The 12599-nt window shown below is 43.2% G+C and overlaps 1 protein-coding gene across 1 annotated transcript in view; it reads left to right on the forward strand.

Annotated features, from left to right (window-relative positions):
* LOC129096843 (polyhomeotic-like protein 1) overlaps positions 1-12296 on the forward strand; it is a 14329-nt gene extending 2033 nt beyond the window's left edge. The window contains exons 2-15 of the mRNA XM_054605521.1: positions 857-981; positions 2214-2330; positions 2779-2850; positions 3478-3600; positions 4275-4442; positions 4539-4614; positions 4712-5691; positions 6526-6661; positions 6767-6936; positions 7354-7444; positions 8657-8744; positions 9285-9486; positions 11297-11504; positions 11623-12296. Coding sequence (XP_054461496.1) covers positions 862-981; positions 2214-2330; positions 2779-2850; positions 3478-3600; positions 4275-4442; positions 4539-4614; positions 4712-5691; positions 6526-6661; positions 6767-6936; positions 7354-7444; positions 8657-8744; positions 9285-9486; positions 11297-11504; positions 11623-11774 — 2703 coding nt within the window. The 5' untranslated portion in view covers positions 857-861 and the 3' untranslated portion in view covers positions 11775-12296. The remainder of the gene's footprint in view (positions 1-856; positions 982-2213; positions 2331-2778; positions 2851-3477; positions 3601-4274; positions 4443-4538; positions 4615-4711; positions 5692-6525; positions 6662-6766; positions 6937-7353; positions 7445-8656; positions 8745-9284; positions 9487-11296; positions 11505-11622) is intronic.
* The last annotated feature ends 303 nt before the right edge of the window (positions 12297-12599 follow it).

The following is a 12599-nucleotide window of genomic DNA, read 5'->3' on the forward strand; positions in this document are numbered from 1 at the left end:
ATGTTCTGTAATACAACAGCTGACTGACTGTCAACTATAATGTAAACTTTCCTTATTTTGTAGAGAAGTCGGTCTGAATTCTAGGGATTTTTCACGCTACATAAATAAAAACAAGATTTACAAATCACTTTATTTTTATAAATCTTTTAATCCACAAACAAAAACAAACATGAAATCCAGTCAGAAATCAAACTGGCATTCAGGAATGCTCTCCATCAATATCCAAAAACATCTGTGCATTTATTCACACCGACGTGGATTTACTGACATTTCATTGTTTGGTGTTTTGTGTGAAATGACACATATGAATGTGGGTATTTGTGGCTTTTCTGTGCGTTTATTTAAATTTTCACAGAAAAACGGTTTGGAAATGCTGCAAAGAAGTCAAAAATGTTATTTTGCATATTATATTCATATATTATACAGTTATACCTTTCAGTTGTTATTTGACTCCTTATTTAAAAGCCTTTCTTTTGTGGGTAACTGTGTATTTTAATAAGAATATAATGTTTCATGAAGTTCAGTGTCCAGCCTCCATGGTTAGAGTCTCTAGAGTTGTTTGTAAGACTCTGAATTATTGTGATGTGATGCAGGAGAAATGGACACATTTAAAGATGTTAGAGGAGTCAGAAGGAAACGTTAGTAGTCGTCAGCGTCAGTTTAAAAGTGAATATATCAGAGAGAGCAGGACGGCGTCAGTCAGCTTTACAGCAACTCTCCTCCATGAGGAACGTTTGTCAAGAGAAGTGACGGCTGGTTTTTCATCAGAGAAAGTGTTGTGTGTGTGTGTGTGTGTGTGTTTCTGTTTCTCTCTGTGTGTTTGACTGATGGACGTCTCCTCTGTCTCCTCTGTTAGCAGCCATGGAGACGGATGGCGAGCAGAACCAACAGGGGGCCTCGACCAATGGGAGCACTGCGTCCGGGACGAGCTCCCGCCCCTCTCCGATGAATTCCATGTCTCTGTATGAAAGACAGGCGGTGGTGTGTGTGTGTGTGTGTGTGTGTGTGTGTGTGTGTGTGTGTGTGTGTGTGTGTGTGTGTGTGTGTGTGTGTGTGTGTGTGTGTGTGTGTGTGTGTGTGTGTGTGTGTGTGTGTGTGTGTGTGTTGACAGTTTACAGGTTTATACTCTGTCCAGATTGTTTAGTTTTTTTCATTTTTCTCTTATGTTAAAAATGCATGTTTCAAAGTCATTAAGCCTTTTGAGTTTTGTCTGACTCAAATGTTATTTATTAGGGAACACAAGTCATTTTTCCTCAAAGTTTTTCATCCTTGAGTTCACAAATTAGAAAATAAATTACAATAAATGTATTAAATCCAAGAGGGTATTAAGGATTTGACAATAGTCTACAACATAAAATTTCCATTTTGGTATCTTTTTTTATTTTTTTTGTGTGATGTGAGCAGCTTTTATTTTATATATATATTTTATATATATATATATATATATATATATATATATATATATCAGCAAAGTAACCTTTATGCAGACCTACAGATTTGTTTTTCCCCTAATAATAATAATTAAAAATAATAAACTGTATTTAAATAGCACCTTTCATAACATGAGAAAATACAACATACTTTAGATTCTTGTAAAGTATGCTTGTTTGTATAAAGGTGAGATCAGGATGATTCACCTGTTTAGTTTTTTATATATTTCATGATTTATGTGTGAGCCGAAGGACAGAGAGTGATTGAAGTGAATTAAACTGGGAGGTGTAGAAAGAGATGGAGTCGAGCTGGGTTTGATGGAGGCTCTGTGTAATTTTCCCAGGCCTCTGTCGCCCTTGCACAGCCATCTGTCTTTGTCACCCTGCACACTCTAATCCAGCCTGCCGCGCTCCTCGCTTTCATCTCTGGACTTATTACTGTACGAGCCTCCGCTCATACATCAGGCAGCTGGCAGGAGGCGTCGCGCTCTGCTACAGCTTCCCTCCCTCTCCACCTCCTCTGGCCTCGTTTCTCCTCTCGTTTTTTTAAAGAACTGTACGTCTTTTTTCTCCTGCTTCTTTCCCTCTTTCCCTTCCACATCTTCATCTAGTTATCTGCCGTCATCTTCTCCATCTACCGTTCTCTTTCATAATCCTTCAGTACATCCTTCCTGCTTCCTCTTTGTCTCGTGTCCTGCTTTCTTCTTCTTCTTCTTCTCTTTCTTCGTGTCCTTTCCCGACCCATGATTGTTCCTTGATTGCGTCCTCTCCTCCTCCCTCCAGGCGCTGCAGGCGTTACAGAGGCAGCCCAATGCAGCTCAGTACTTCCAGCAGCTGATGCTGCAGCAGCAGATCAGCAACGCCCAGTTTCAGAACCTGGCAGCCGTGCAACAGGTAAAGGTGTGTGTGTATGCTGTCATTTACAATTTCACTTAAATAAATTTGATAAACTGGAGCAGACAAGAGATTCACATATGATTTTGCAGAAAGTCAGTATGGGGGTCCCTTGAACCAATAAATCGAGAATAACAGAACAAAATGGCAACATCCTTATAAATTCAGCCAACAGTATGCACAAAAAAGAAACGAAAGAAAACAGAATTTGCTATGTGCCAACGGTCAAAATTGTATGTTTGTGACCGAAACAAAGAGCCACATTTTGCTGTGATTACAGCAGTGCAAAGCAAACTGATTGCTTCCATCTCGGCTCATCAGCTCCTGCAGCAGTTTGGAGTTGTACTCAGTATTTTGTGATTCATTCAACATTCTTCACAGCCTCTGCAAACATCCTCCTTTTTGATTTTGTTTGGAGTAGACTTAAACCCAAAGCTCTTCCTCTTCCTGCCAGGCTACTCTGGCAGCCAGTCGCCAGTCAAGTCCCTCCAGCAGCGGCTCTTCTCAGACCACCAGCACCACAGCTGTATGTACCCGTGCACCAACACAGCTGCTCTCTGTCACAAGCTAAGAAAACCTGACTAAAAACTCAATATTTCACCTAGATAAGCATGGTTTTGCAGGATGTAGCAATGCATGCAAGATAGGTATGAGTGCGGCTCATTGAGCTATTTTATATGAGAACCTGCGTGCACCTCTGAAGGAATGCAGAACAAACATTCTGAATTATTTTGGGGAAAAAACAAGTTGGACTGGTGTCAGTATGAGCTAGTGTTATTTCTACAGCTTTGAATATAAAGCAAACTAGCTGAGTAATACACACATACAAAATCAGATCAGTTTATTTGATGCATGTCAAGTATGAAGTTATGTTTTTCTATATTTTGTATATTTGGTTTCACACCTATGTACATGTAAATTGATAGTCTTCCTTGTAAACCTGTATGGGCCGGAAGATACTAAGTTGATATCAGATTCATATACTGTTCATGAGAAGTGGACGTAATCATCCAAATACGAAGGTTTTGGTCACAAGAAAAACCTAGTTTCGCTGCAAAAAGTTCTTCCTGATTGAAACTTTTTAAAGTAATGCATAAAAAAAATGACACAAAAAGAATTCCACACATTGAACTTACTCTTTATCATTTCTAAGGCCAGTGTAACATCTGGATCTACAACCAGCAGCCGTCCCATGGGCGCCCCGGCAACGTCCACCATCAGCCAATCGGTGCTGCTGAGTGGGACGGCGGGGGGGCAGGGACAAATGTACCTGAGGGTGAGTCATGAATCACTTTTAAACATTGTTAGGATATTGTCATGCCAAAATGTTTTGTTTTTAACAGTGTGCAGCAGTTTGTATACAGCGGGTAAAATAAGTATTGACCACGTCACCATTTTTCTCAGTAAATATATTTCTAAAGGTGCTATTGACATGAAATTTTCACCAGATGTCGGTAACAACCCAAGTAATCCATACATACAAAGAGAACAAAGCAAATAAGTTCAGAAATTAAGTTATGTGTAATAAAATGGAATGACACAGGGAAAAGTATTGAACACGCTTACTGAAATGTATTTAATACTTGGTACAAAAGCCTTTGTTGGTAATGACAGCTTCAAGACGCCTCCTGTATGGAGAAACTAGTCGCATGCATTGCTCAGGTGTGATTTTGGCCCATTCTTCCACACAAACAGTCTTCAAATCTTGAAGGTTCCGTGGGCCTCTTCTATGAACTCTGATCTTTAGATCTTTCCAAAAATGGTGACGTGTTCAATACTTATTTTACACATAATGCACATATAACGTAAGCTGTTAGCTCACTTATTTAGCCAAGCAGGACGGTCTTTCACACAGGCTGCTAACAGCTAACAGCTAACGTTAACTAGCTCCAGTTAAAGAATAGATATTTTGTTCCTGTGTGTCTGATGGTCCGTCCCGTCGTCCTGCAGGTCAACCGCTCCCTGAGGGCCCCCATCTCCTCGCAGCTCATCTTCATGCCCGGCAACACGGCAGCCGCTACCGTGGCAACCGTCACCCAGCAACCACAGGCTCAGCAGCAGCAACAACAGGAAGTGACGCCAACTTCCTCCTCCGGCGGCCACTCGGATAATGACCAGGTTCGTGGAAAAATGATATGAGGAGAGTGTTAACTTTTGTTCTGTTTTTGCCTCACTGATTTCTTCGCCCTTTTTATATTTCCTCTTTCTGTCCAGGTGCAGAATCTTGCCATGCGAGGTGTGTCCGGTCCCAAAGGTGTTAAGACTGAAGCCCCAGAGAGGAGTGACTCAGGTAGGCTGGTGTTTGTCACCATATCTAGTCATATTGTTCATTTTTTGATCAGTTGGTTTAAGCGTCATAGATGACAGTGTTTTCTTTGTCTTCTCAGCTGCTTACTCCTTAGTCCAGCCTTCACACCAGTCCATCTCCCACTCCTCCACTAAGCCAAACCAGCACCACCACCAGCCGCCCCACATCAAAATCCCCACCTACCCTCAGCCCACCAACCTCAAAGCCCACCCTTCCTCCTCCTCCTCCTCCACGTCCTCCACCTCCTCCATCCCTCTCTCCCAGCTCCTGCTTCACGGCACCCGGACTCTCACCACGGGATCCACGGCCCCCACAGCGGCTCACACTCTGGTCCTGACGTCCGGCGCGGCATCCCAGGGGCACGGGTATCCTGTCGGCACGGCGACCATCAAACCGGCGGTGAACGCTCAGACGCTGGTGGTGCAGCCGCTGCAGAAGACGTCGCTCGGTGCAGAGAAATCGGGCCACGGGAACGGACCCGTCCCCATCCAACCCAAAACTCTGCAGGGGCTCCGCCTGCCGCTCCAGCTGCCCTCCAGGAACCCTCCACCCATCCTGCCCGCCCCGCCGCCCGTCAGCAGCTCCTCCGCTCAGCCCGCTCAGCCGCCGCACATCCCCGTCCAGATCGTAGGAGCGAGACAGAGCACGCTGGGGAACGCCCAGGCTCTGGCTCTGGCCCGGGGCAGCTGCTGCCAGGACGGAGCCGCCGCCGTCCTCAGCAGCTCGTCCAGCCTGCTCACCATGGTGGCGTCCATCGCGTCCAGGGAGGGCGGGGTCGTGGGCCGCGGGGTGGGGCTAAAGACGCTCCAGTCGCCACAGGAGGCCCCCCCGTTGGCTCAGGTCTCTCAGGTGCACCCGCAGGCCAATCAAAGCACCGGGCCGAGTCAGAACGGACCGGTGGTTTCTAACCCCGCCTCCTCCCAGGCCACCGTGGTTTCCTCCCCTCCCTCATCGATGTCTCGCTCCTCCCTCTCGCTCCCTCTGGTGACGGAGGAGCAGAGAGGAGCGTCAACGGCTGTGACCACCAACGGAGACTCATCCAGAAGTCAGACAGCACAGGTCAGCTGATTACTGTCATTAAGGCAAAGCTGCGTACACTGTGTATTGTTTTTTTATAACGTCGTAGAAGAAGTTTAATTCCACAGTAGTTGCAGTTAAATGTGGAATTTAGATATTGTGGGTTTAATTTTCACATCTCTTCTGTTCTACAGAGGCTAACTTGTGACTTTGGGCTGTGGAAATTAGAAATGAAAGTAACTTTTCCAGTTCTTCTGTTTTCAACAGCTCAACCCAGAACAATTACACTGTCAAATGGCTTCTGCAAACAAAATGTGATGCAGTATCTGATAAAAGTTCCTTAATTAAGTTTTAACCATTTAATCATTTATCTATTATGTTGACAATGTGACAAAATGCAAACAGATGACAAGTAAGATGTACAAAAAAAATATACAGACACTATTACACGAGACAGAGATTTGTATTTGGTTTTGTTGATGGCTGTGACCAGAGAAATGTGCAGGTATGTCCCAGGAGAATAAATAAATAAATAGAAAACACAGTAATAAATCCATAAATAATATATTATTACAACATTATAGTTGATGACAATTACTACATAAATAAGATTGGATAATTTATTTTATTTAATTACAAAAAATGATAATAATAATATAAATATATACTGATATATAAAATATATAATTTAATGATTCAAATAATTATAATATTAATAAGTAATAAGTAATGTCAATGAATCAATGAATAGTAACTTATATTTTAAAGAAATATTCATTGAGTCTGACTAGTGTTATTATCATATTTATAAAATTGACCATCTCTTTTTATAGCTGTTCTGTAGAAACAGTTTCTCTGTTGTTGTTTTCTTTTTAGGTAAAACAGTTGACCGGCTCACTAAAAAGAAAATCAGACTCTACTTCAGCCAACGATGAAGACGGCCCCTCCCCTCCACGGCTCCAGCCAATCAGAGATCACGTCTCAGCCGTGCCGACCAATCCCAGGGAAGCAGGTAACCACACAGAAAACATGTATATCTCCAAGTTTAAAAACGTGAATTTCACAACATTTTTCCTCTCTTTTCTCCCCCCCCTCCACCTGTCGCCTCCCCCCACAGGCCCTGGTGCTCCTCCTCCCGTCTCCTCCTCTCCCTCCCCCCTGCTGTCAGTGTCCCGTGGGGTTGGCCAGGGGGAGAGAGCTCCTCCCCCTCAAGCTGTGGTGAAACCCAACGTCCTCACACACCTCATCGAGGGCTTCGTCATCCAGGAGGGGGCAGAGCCTTTCCCTGTGAGTACCTGGGATTTGTAGTTTCTAATGTCACTTTCAAGAAGGCCTGCAACTAATGATAATTTCCTTTATCAATTAATCTACGGATCATTTTCTAGATAAATCGTTTGGTCGTATTAATAATGTTCATCCCAGTCTCTCAGAGTCCATAGTGATGTCTTTAAATGTCTTGTTTTGTAATGTGATTTAAAACAGGATCTGTCAATATTTTAAAAGGCTGAAAACAGCTTTTTTCTGTCATTCTTCCATGAAAAATTACTGAAACGATAAATCATTTGACAAAATAGTTGCCTGTCTATCGATCAATCGATTAGTCACCTAATTGTTGCAGCTCTACTTTTAAGTACAATACTCATGCATGACACTGGTCTGCTGGTCATCAACCTTTTCTGTTACTGCTTGTTGTTTGATTGACAGGTTTGTGGTTCAGTAAAGGACTCGACTGGTGAGGATTTAACCAACGACAGTCTGGACACCAACCAATCAGAGACGGTTACAACAGCGACAGGTAACCAAACCAAACTGCTATTAGATTGACTACAACAGTACAGTATTTTTCAGCATCACATGACTAAAATATTTGTAAAAACAGCTTTGTAGTCAAGAGATAAGGACATACATTTTAGGGTTTAATTAGCTAATCAAGCTGTCCGTGCTAATTACCTATTAAGGCCAGACATTACAGGCAAAAAAATTTTTTCATTCACTTGTCAATTTAAGATTTTGGTCTATTTTGCTGTAAAGAAAAACATCCAAAATACACATTTAGGTGTTTAATTAACTACTTTGACTATTTGCGTCTGTAGATTTCTTCTAAATTCGCCAAAAGTTATCATTAGATAATGCCTTAATTTGCCTACTTTAACATAATATTTCAGAAAACTTACATAAAAAAATAACGTATACACATAAGTAATCAACTCGGGAAGTTTTATGGTGGTATTTATTAGTTTTTCTTTTTTACTCTATTCAGTTGTAGCGTCAAAACATCTCCACTTCAGTAGCTCTTACATACACCAAACCTTACAGTTTCATTCCTCTCTATATTCTGAAGGTTTTTAACAGAGGTTGTGTTCTTTATATCATTCATAGCCTGATTTAAAGAACACATTACTACTAAAAACATGGAGAAAATACATTTCTTTTTAGACTTTAATATGTCAACAAAATGAAACAAGAATCTTTAACCTGGCTTTATCCAATGTTCAGATTTCTGTTTTGTAAAATGTATGCAAATTAGCACATTATTTGAATAGATCAGGCCTCATCTGCATATTTAAATGAAACATTTCGGAAAACTTGTAATACAAAAAAATATTACCATCATGTATGTAATCAACTGGGGAAATTTCATAGTGATATCTATTAGTTAAACTTTTGACCCCATATTCACCTAATGCCTCCCCTTAACCTTTCAAAATAAAATCTAGAACATAACATGGAGGGTAGGATTTTACAGTCTGTGTGCAACAAAATAACATGTTTTGTCTAAACGCTCGGCCACAGGAACGCACAAAGGTTTTAATTAAAACCCTCAAGCTAGGAATTTCCCACCTCCTGACTTTGACTTGAAGGCAGCACAGAAAACCATCATGACACTCTTGAACCTTAAAGCCATTTAAATGCATTTCTGTTTGTTTCTCTTACATAAATGAAACGTTTGATATGATATATTTACCATCTGCTCTGTTTTGATCCCCCCCCTCCCCTCTCCTCTCAGTGCTGAAGTGTGAGTACTGTAAAAACTTTGCTCCAGCCAGCCAGTTCAGAGGCACCAAAAGGTTCTGCTCCATGACGTGTGCCAAGAGGTACTTCAACATGCATGAAATATAATATATGCAGTGGAAGCCATCTTAGAAAAGAGATACACGATACTGCTGAGAGCTGCAGCAACTGTAGCCTTATCTCTCTCGTGTTTTAAAAAGATAACACTTGTTCTTCCTCAGGTGGCTACAGCTGCATATAACACAGCATGTATGTTTGAATTCTGCGATCGAGCCACTTTTTCTACTTTTCTCTACAAAAATGGCATGTAAACGTTTGTCTGTTTCTTAATTACAGTGCAGTCCTGTTCATTTTTTTCTCTTTTTTGAATTTGCTCACTATTCAAATGTATGTATTATGTCGTATACATGTATTGCTATACAAACAATGCGCTGCCTGCATTGTTTTGAACAGATTGCTGTTTGCATATTATTTCACTTCCCCTGCTTCTGCTTTGCATTGGTCCCTTTGCCCGCTCCGCCTGTAAAGATTAGATACGGCGCGTGGTGCAAAGGGAGAAAAACTGTATGTGTTGCTCGCCTTGGCTTCAGTACCGTATATGTCACTCTTTGTCTACGATACAGTATGTATTGGTTCCCCAGGTACAACGTCAGCTTCAGGCAGCACTTCTGCGTGCGGCAGGGTCAAGGTCAAGGTCAAGGTCAGGGTCACGGTCAGCTCTCCAACTCAGACGAGGACGGAGGAATCACCCGGCGGAGGGTCCCGCGACGGACCAGCTCAGAGATAGCCAGTGCCAAGATAGCAGGGAGACCCATACCTGTCAAGGTGAGAAGGACCCCTTAACATTACATTATGTGTTTTTAACTTGTGAAATATCCACATAGTTTATGCCCGACATAGTGGAACCTAAACCACAACAGACATGAATGATAACACATAAAAACAGCCACAGTTTGTGACCTTGACAGTGAGATGAGAATGTTCGAGGTGGAAAGCAACTTATGGATCCATCAATAGCTGCAAGTTGTTCCTGGTAAGCCTGTCTGCCCCCTAGTGGCTGCAAGTCTGCACCGCAGTTATAACAACCAGAATCATTGGGCCTCATACAGAACATATTAGTATTCTTATAGTAACTTTCTCTTTTTTTTTTTCCTTTATTGGGGTCATACCAGTGTGCCTCTTCAGATTAATCAACGCTCCTGACGTCAGATAGCTGTATAAATCACCAGCCCCAACGATCCCATTTAAGGCTACGCATCCTGCACCACATGTCCTTTATTGGAGATGCGTTCAGGGAAAGTCTCTCATCTTTAACAATGTCAGCAGCAGAATTGAGAGACCTGCTAAAGAAAAGGAATAAGGACAAATAACGAGTGCTCTAAATACCGTGTCGCTCGAGGGTCTTACTGTCACACGATAAAGAAGAACTGGTTCCATATGAAAAACCTCTCGCTACAAGAAGGACAACGACGACTGCAACGGGAAAGGGTTAAATGATTTAAGATGTTTATATTGATATTGTAGTGTTATACAATAGCATCAAAAGCCAGTTTGAATAGATGGTGATATTGTTAGGGTATATGAATGTTTTCATAGAGTATATGATTTGAATTGCAAAGTCAAACAGGATTATGTCGACATTAAAATGATGTGTAATTTAATAGAGGTTTCAAACTCAAAAGACAATTTATGAAAATGAAATGAAAACATATTTGGATAACAGAAGTCTTATTGCGCATAGCTTCTGCTACAGGTCTTGTCCACTAATACATTATGTTTGCACATAAGAGAAAATTGCAAATAGTAGAAAATTGGCAAATGTCCCAGGCCACTTAAGAAGGAAACTGTTGTAACGAGTGCTTCTTGGAAAACGTCCAAACTATTTAGGGTTCTTTATTTCAGTGATGACACTTTTGATTTGTCTTATCTACATTAAACTGTCACGACAGCTTAGCTCTGTATGCATGTCGGTGCACACCACCAAACCGGGTTCAAACACAGGACAACCACTATGTCAACGCCTCGCTCACTGCTCTCCTCCACCTCTCCTCCACCTCTCCTCCACCTCTCCTCCTCCCACCTCCACCCTCCTCCGCCTCTCCTCCACCTCTCCTCCGCCCTCCTCCGCCTCTCCCTCTCCTCCGCCTCTCCTCCTCTCCTCCACCTCTCCTCCTCTCCTCCATCTCTCCTCCACCTCTCCTCCCCTCCTCCATCTCTCCTCCACCTCTCCTCTGCCTCTCCTCCACCTCCTCCTCCGTCTCTCCTCCATCTCTCCTCCACTCCTCCTCCTCCACCTCTCCTCCATCTCTCCTCCCTCTCCTCCACTCTCCTCCTCCGCCTCTCCTCCTCTCTCCTCCTCTCCTCCTCTCTCCTCCGCCTCTCCTCCATCTCTCCTCCACCTCTCCCCTCTCCTCCACCTCCATCTCTCCTCCGCCTCTCCTCCGCCTCTCCTCCATCTCTCCTCCACCTCTCCTCCACCTCTCCTCCATCTCTCCTCCACCTCTCCTCCACCTCTCCTCTCCTCCATCTCTCCTCCGCCTCTCCTCCTCCTCTCCTCCACCTCTCCACCTCCTCCACCTCTCCTCCCTCTCCTCCACCTCTCCTCCGCCTCTCCTCCGCCTCTCCTCCCTCACAGTGCCGTTCAGAGTCCAGCCATTCAGACGAGGAGTCCAGCGGAGAGGAGGATGAAGACGACCCCGTGTCCCTGTCGTCCGCCTCCTCCGCCTCCTGCCGCCCGCCGCCTCCTCCGCTCCCGACGGAGAGCTCCTCCCCCAGCTGCCTCCCTGCTGGCCCCGCCCAGTGGAGCGTGGAGGAAGTGTCGCAGTTCATTTCCTCACTACAAGGTTGGAAGACTTTCTGTTTAATACTCACATTCACATTCTTCATTGCTCTGTTCTTCCTTCTCTCTGTTTTCTGTTTCTTTATCTTTCTTTATCTTCCTCCTCCTCCTCCTCTTCGCAGGCTGTGAGGAGCTCGCCTCCCAGTTCCTGTCTCAGGAGATTGACGGACAGGCCCTGCTGCTGCTGAAGGAGGAGCATCTCATGTCCACCATGAACATCAAGCTAGGCCCCGCCCTCAAGATCTGCGCCCACATTAACACCCTGAGAGACTGATGCCAGCGTTTCTGTGAATCCACCGTGTTGAAAGTCAAGCCCGGGGCATTTACCCTGAAACTCCTGATCCGCACACCAGTTCAGATATGAAACTGGTTCCAGAGCAGTCAGAGTCCTGCAGGTGGATGAATGAGGTACAGTTCATTTTCAGAACAGAGCCACAGCTCTTTAGCTCTAAATTGAGCTGCAGCACTTGAATCTGGAGTAGGTTTGTCCACTCAGCAGCACATCTTCAAAGGTGGTACTTGCACAGAGATATTGTGAATCTTTCATGTCTGTGAGTTGCAAAAATAAGATTCATGTTCCCTAAAATGCTGTTTCTACGCAAAAAAACCAGTACTTGCGTCAGAAACAGTGGTTTCATTTTGCTTTTTAGTTGCACAATTTCACTCTTATACCTGCATTGTAAAATGCAGAAATGAAGGTTTTGAATGTATTTTCAATGCAGAAGTCACTTCAGCAAGTTGATTCATGCACTTGCACAATATTCCCAGATGTTATTTACAAATAGGGCTCCCCTTTCCACAGATTTAATTTCTGTTGGATTTAACTGCTTTTCGTTCATTGTTTCCTATTGTACAGGAAACAAAAGTGTTTTTGACAGATTTGCCAATGTCTTTGTCCTCAAAATAAAGTCAGGATTTTTTTTTCTTGTCTTTAAGAACAGCTTTGGTTGTCATGTAGCCGAACACTCGTGGCTTTTTTCCTGAAACATGTTTTTGGTAATATTTCTTCTTCTTATTTAAGCCACAAAGAAATCTGCATAATTTAATTTATATCCACCCAAAAGCTACTTATCAGTCATTATCAAAGATGACAGTTTGT

Source organism: Anoplopoma fimbria, chromosome 10, assembly GCF_027596085.1.
Source record: "Anoplopoma fimbria isolate UVic2021 breed Golden Eagle Sablefish chromosome 10, Afim_UVic_2022, whole genome shotgun sequence".
Taxonomy (NCBI): domain Eukaryota; kingdom Metazoa; phylum Chordata; class Actinopteri; order Perciformes; family Anoplopomatidae; genus Anoplopoma; species Anoplopoma fimbria.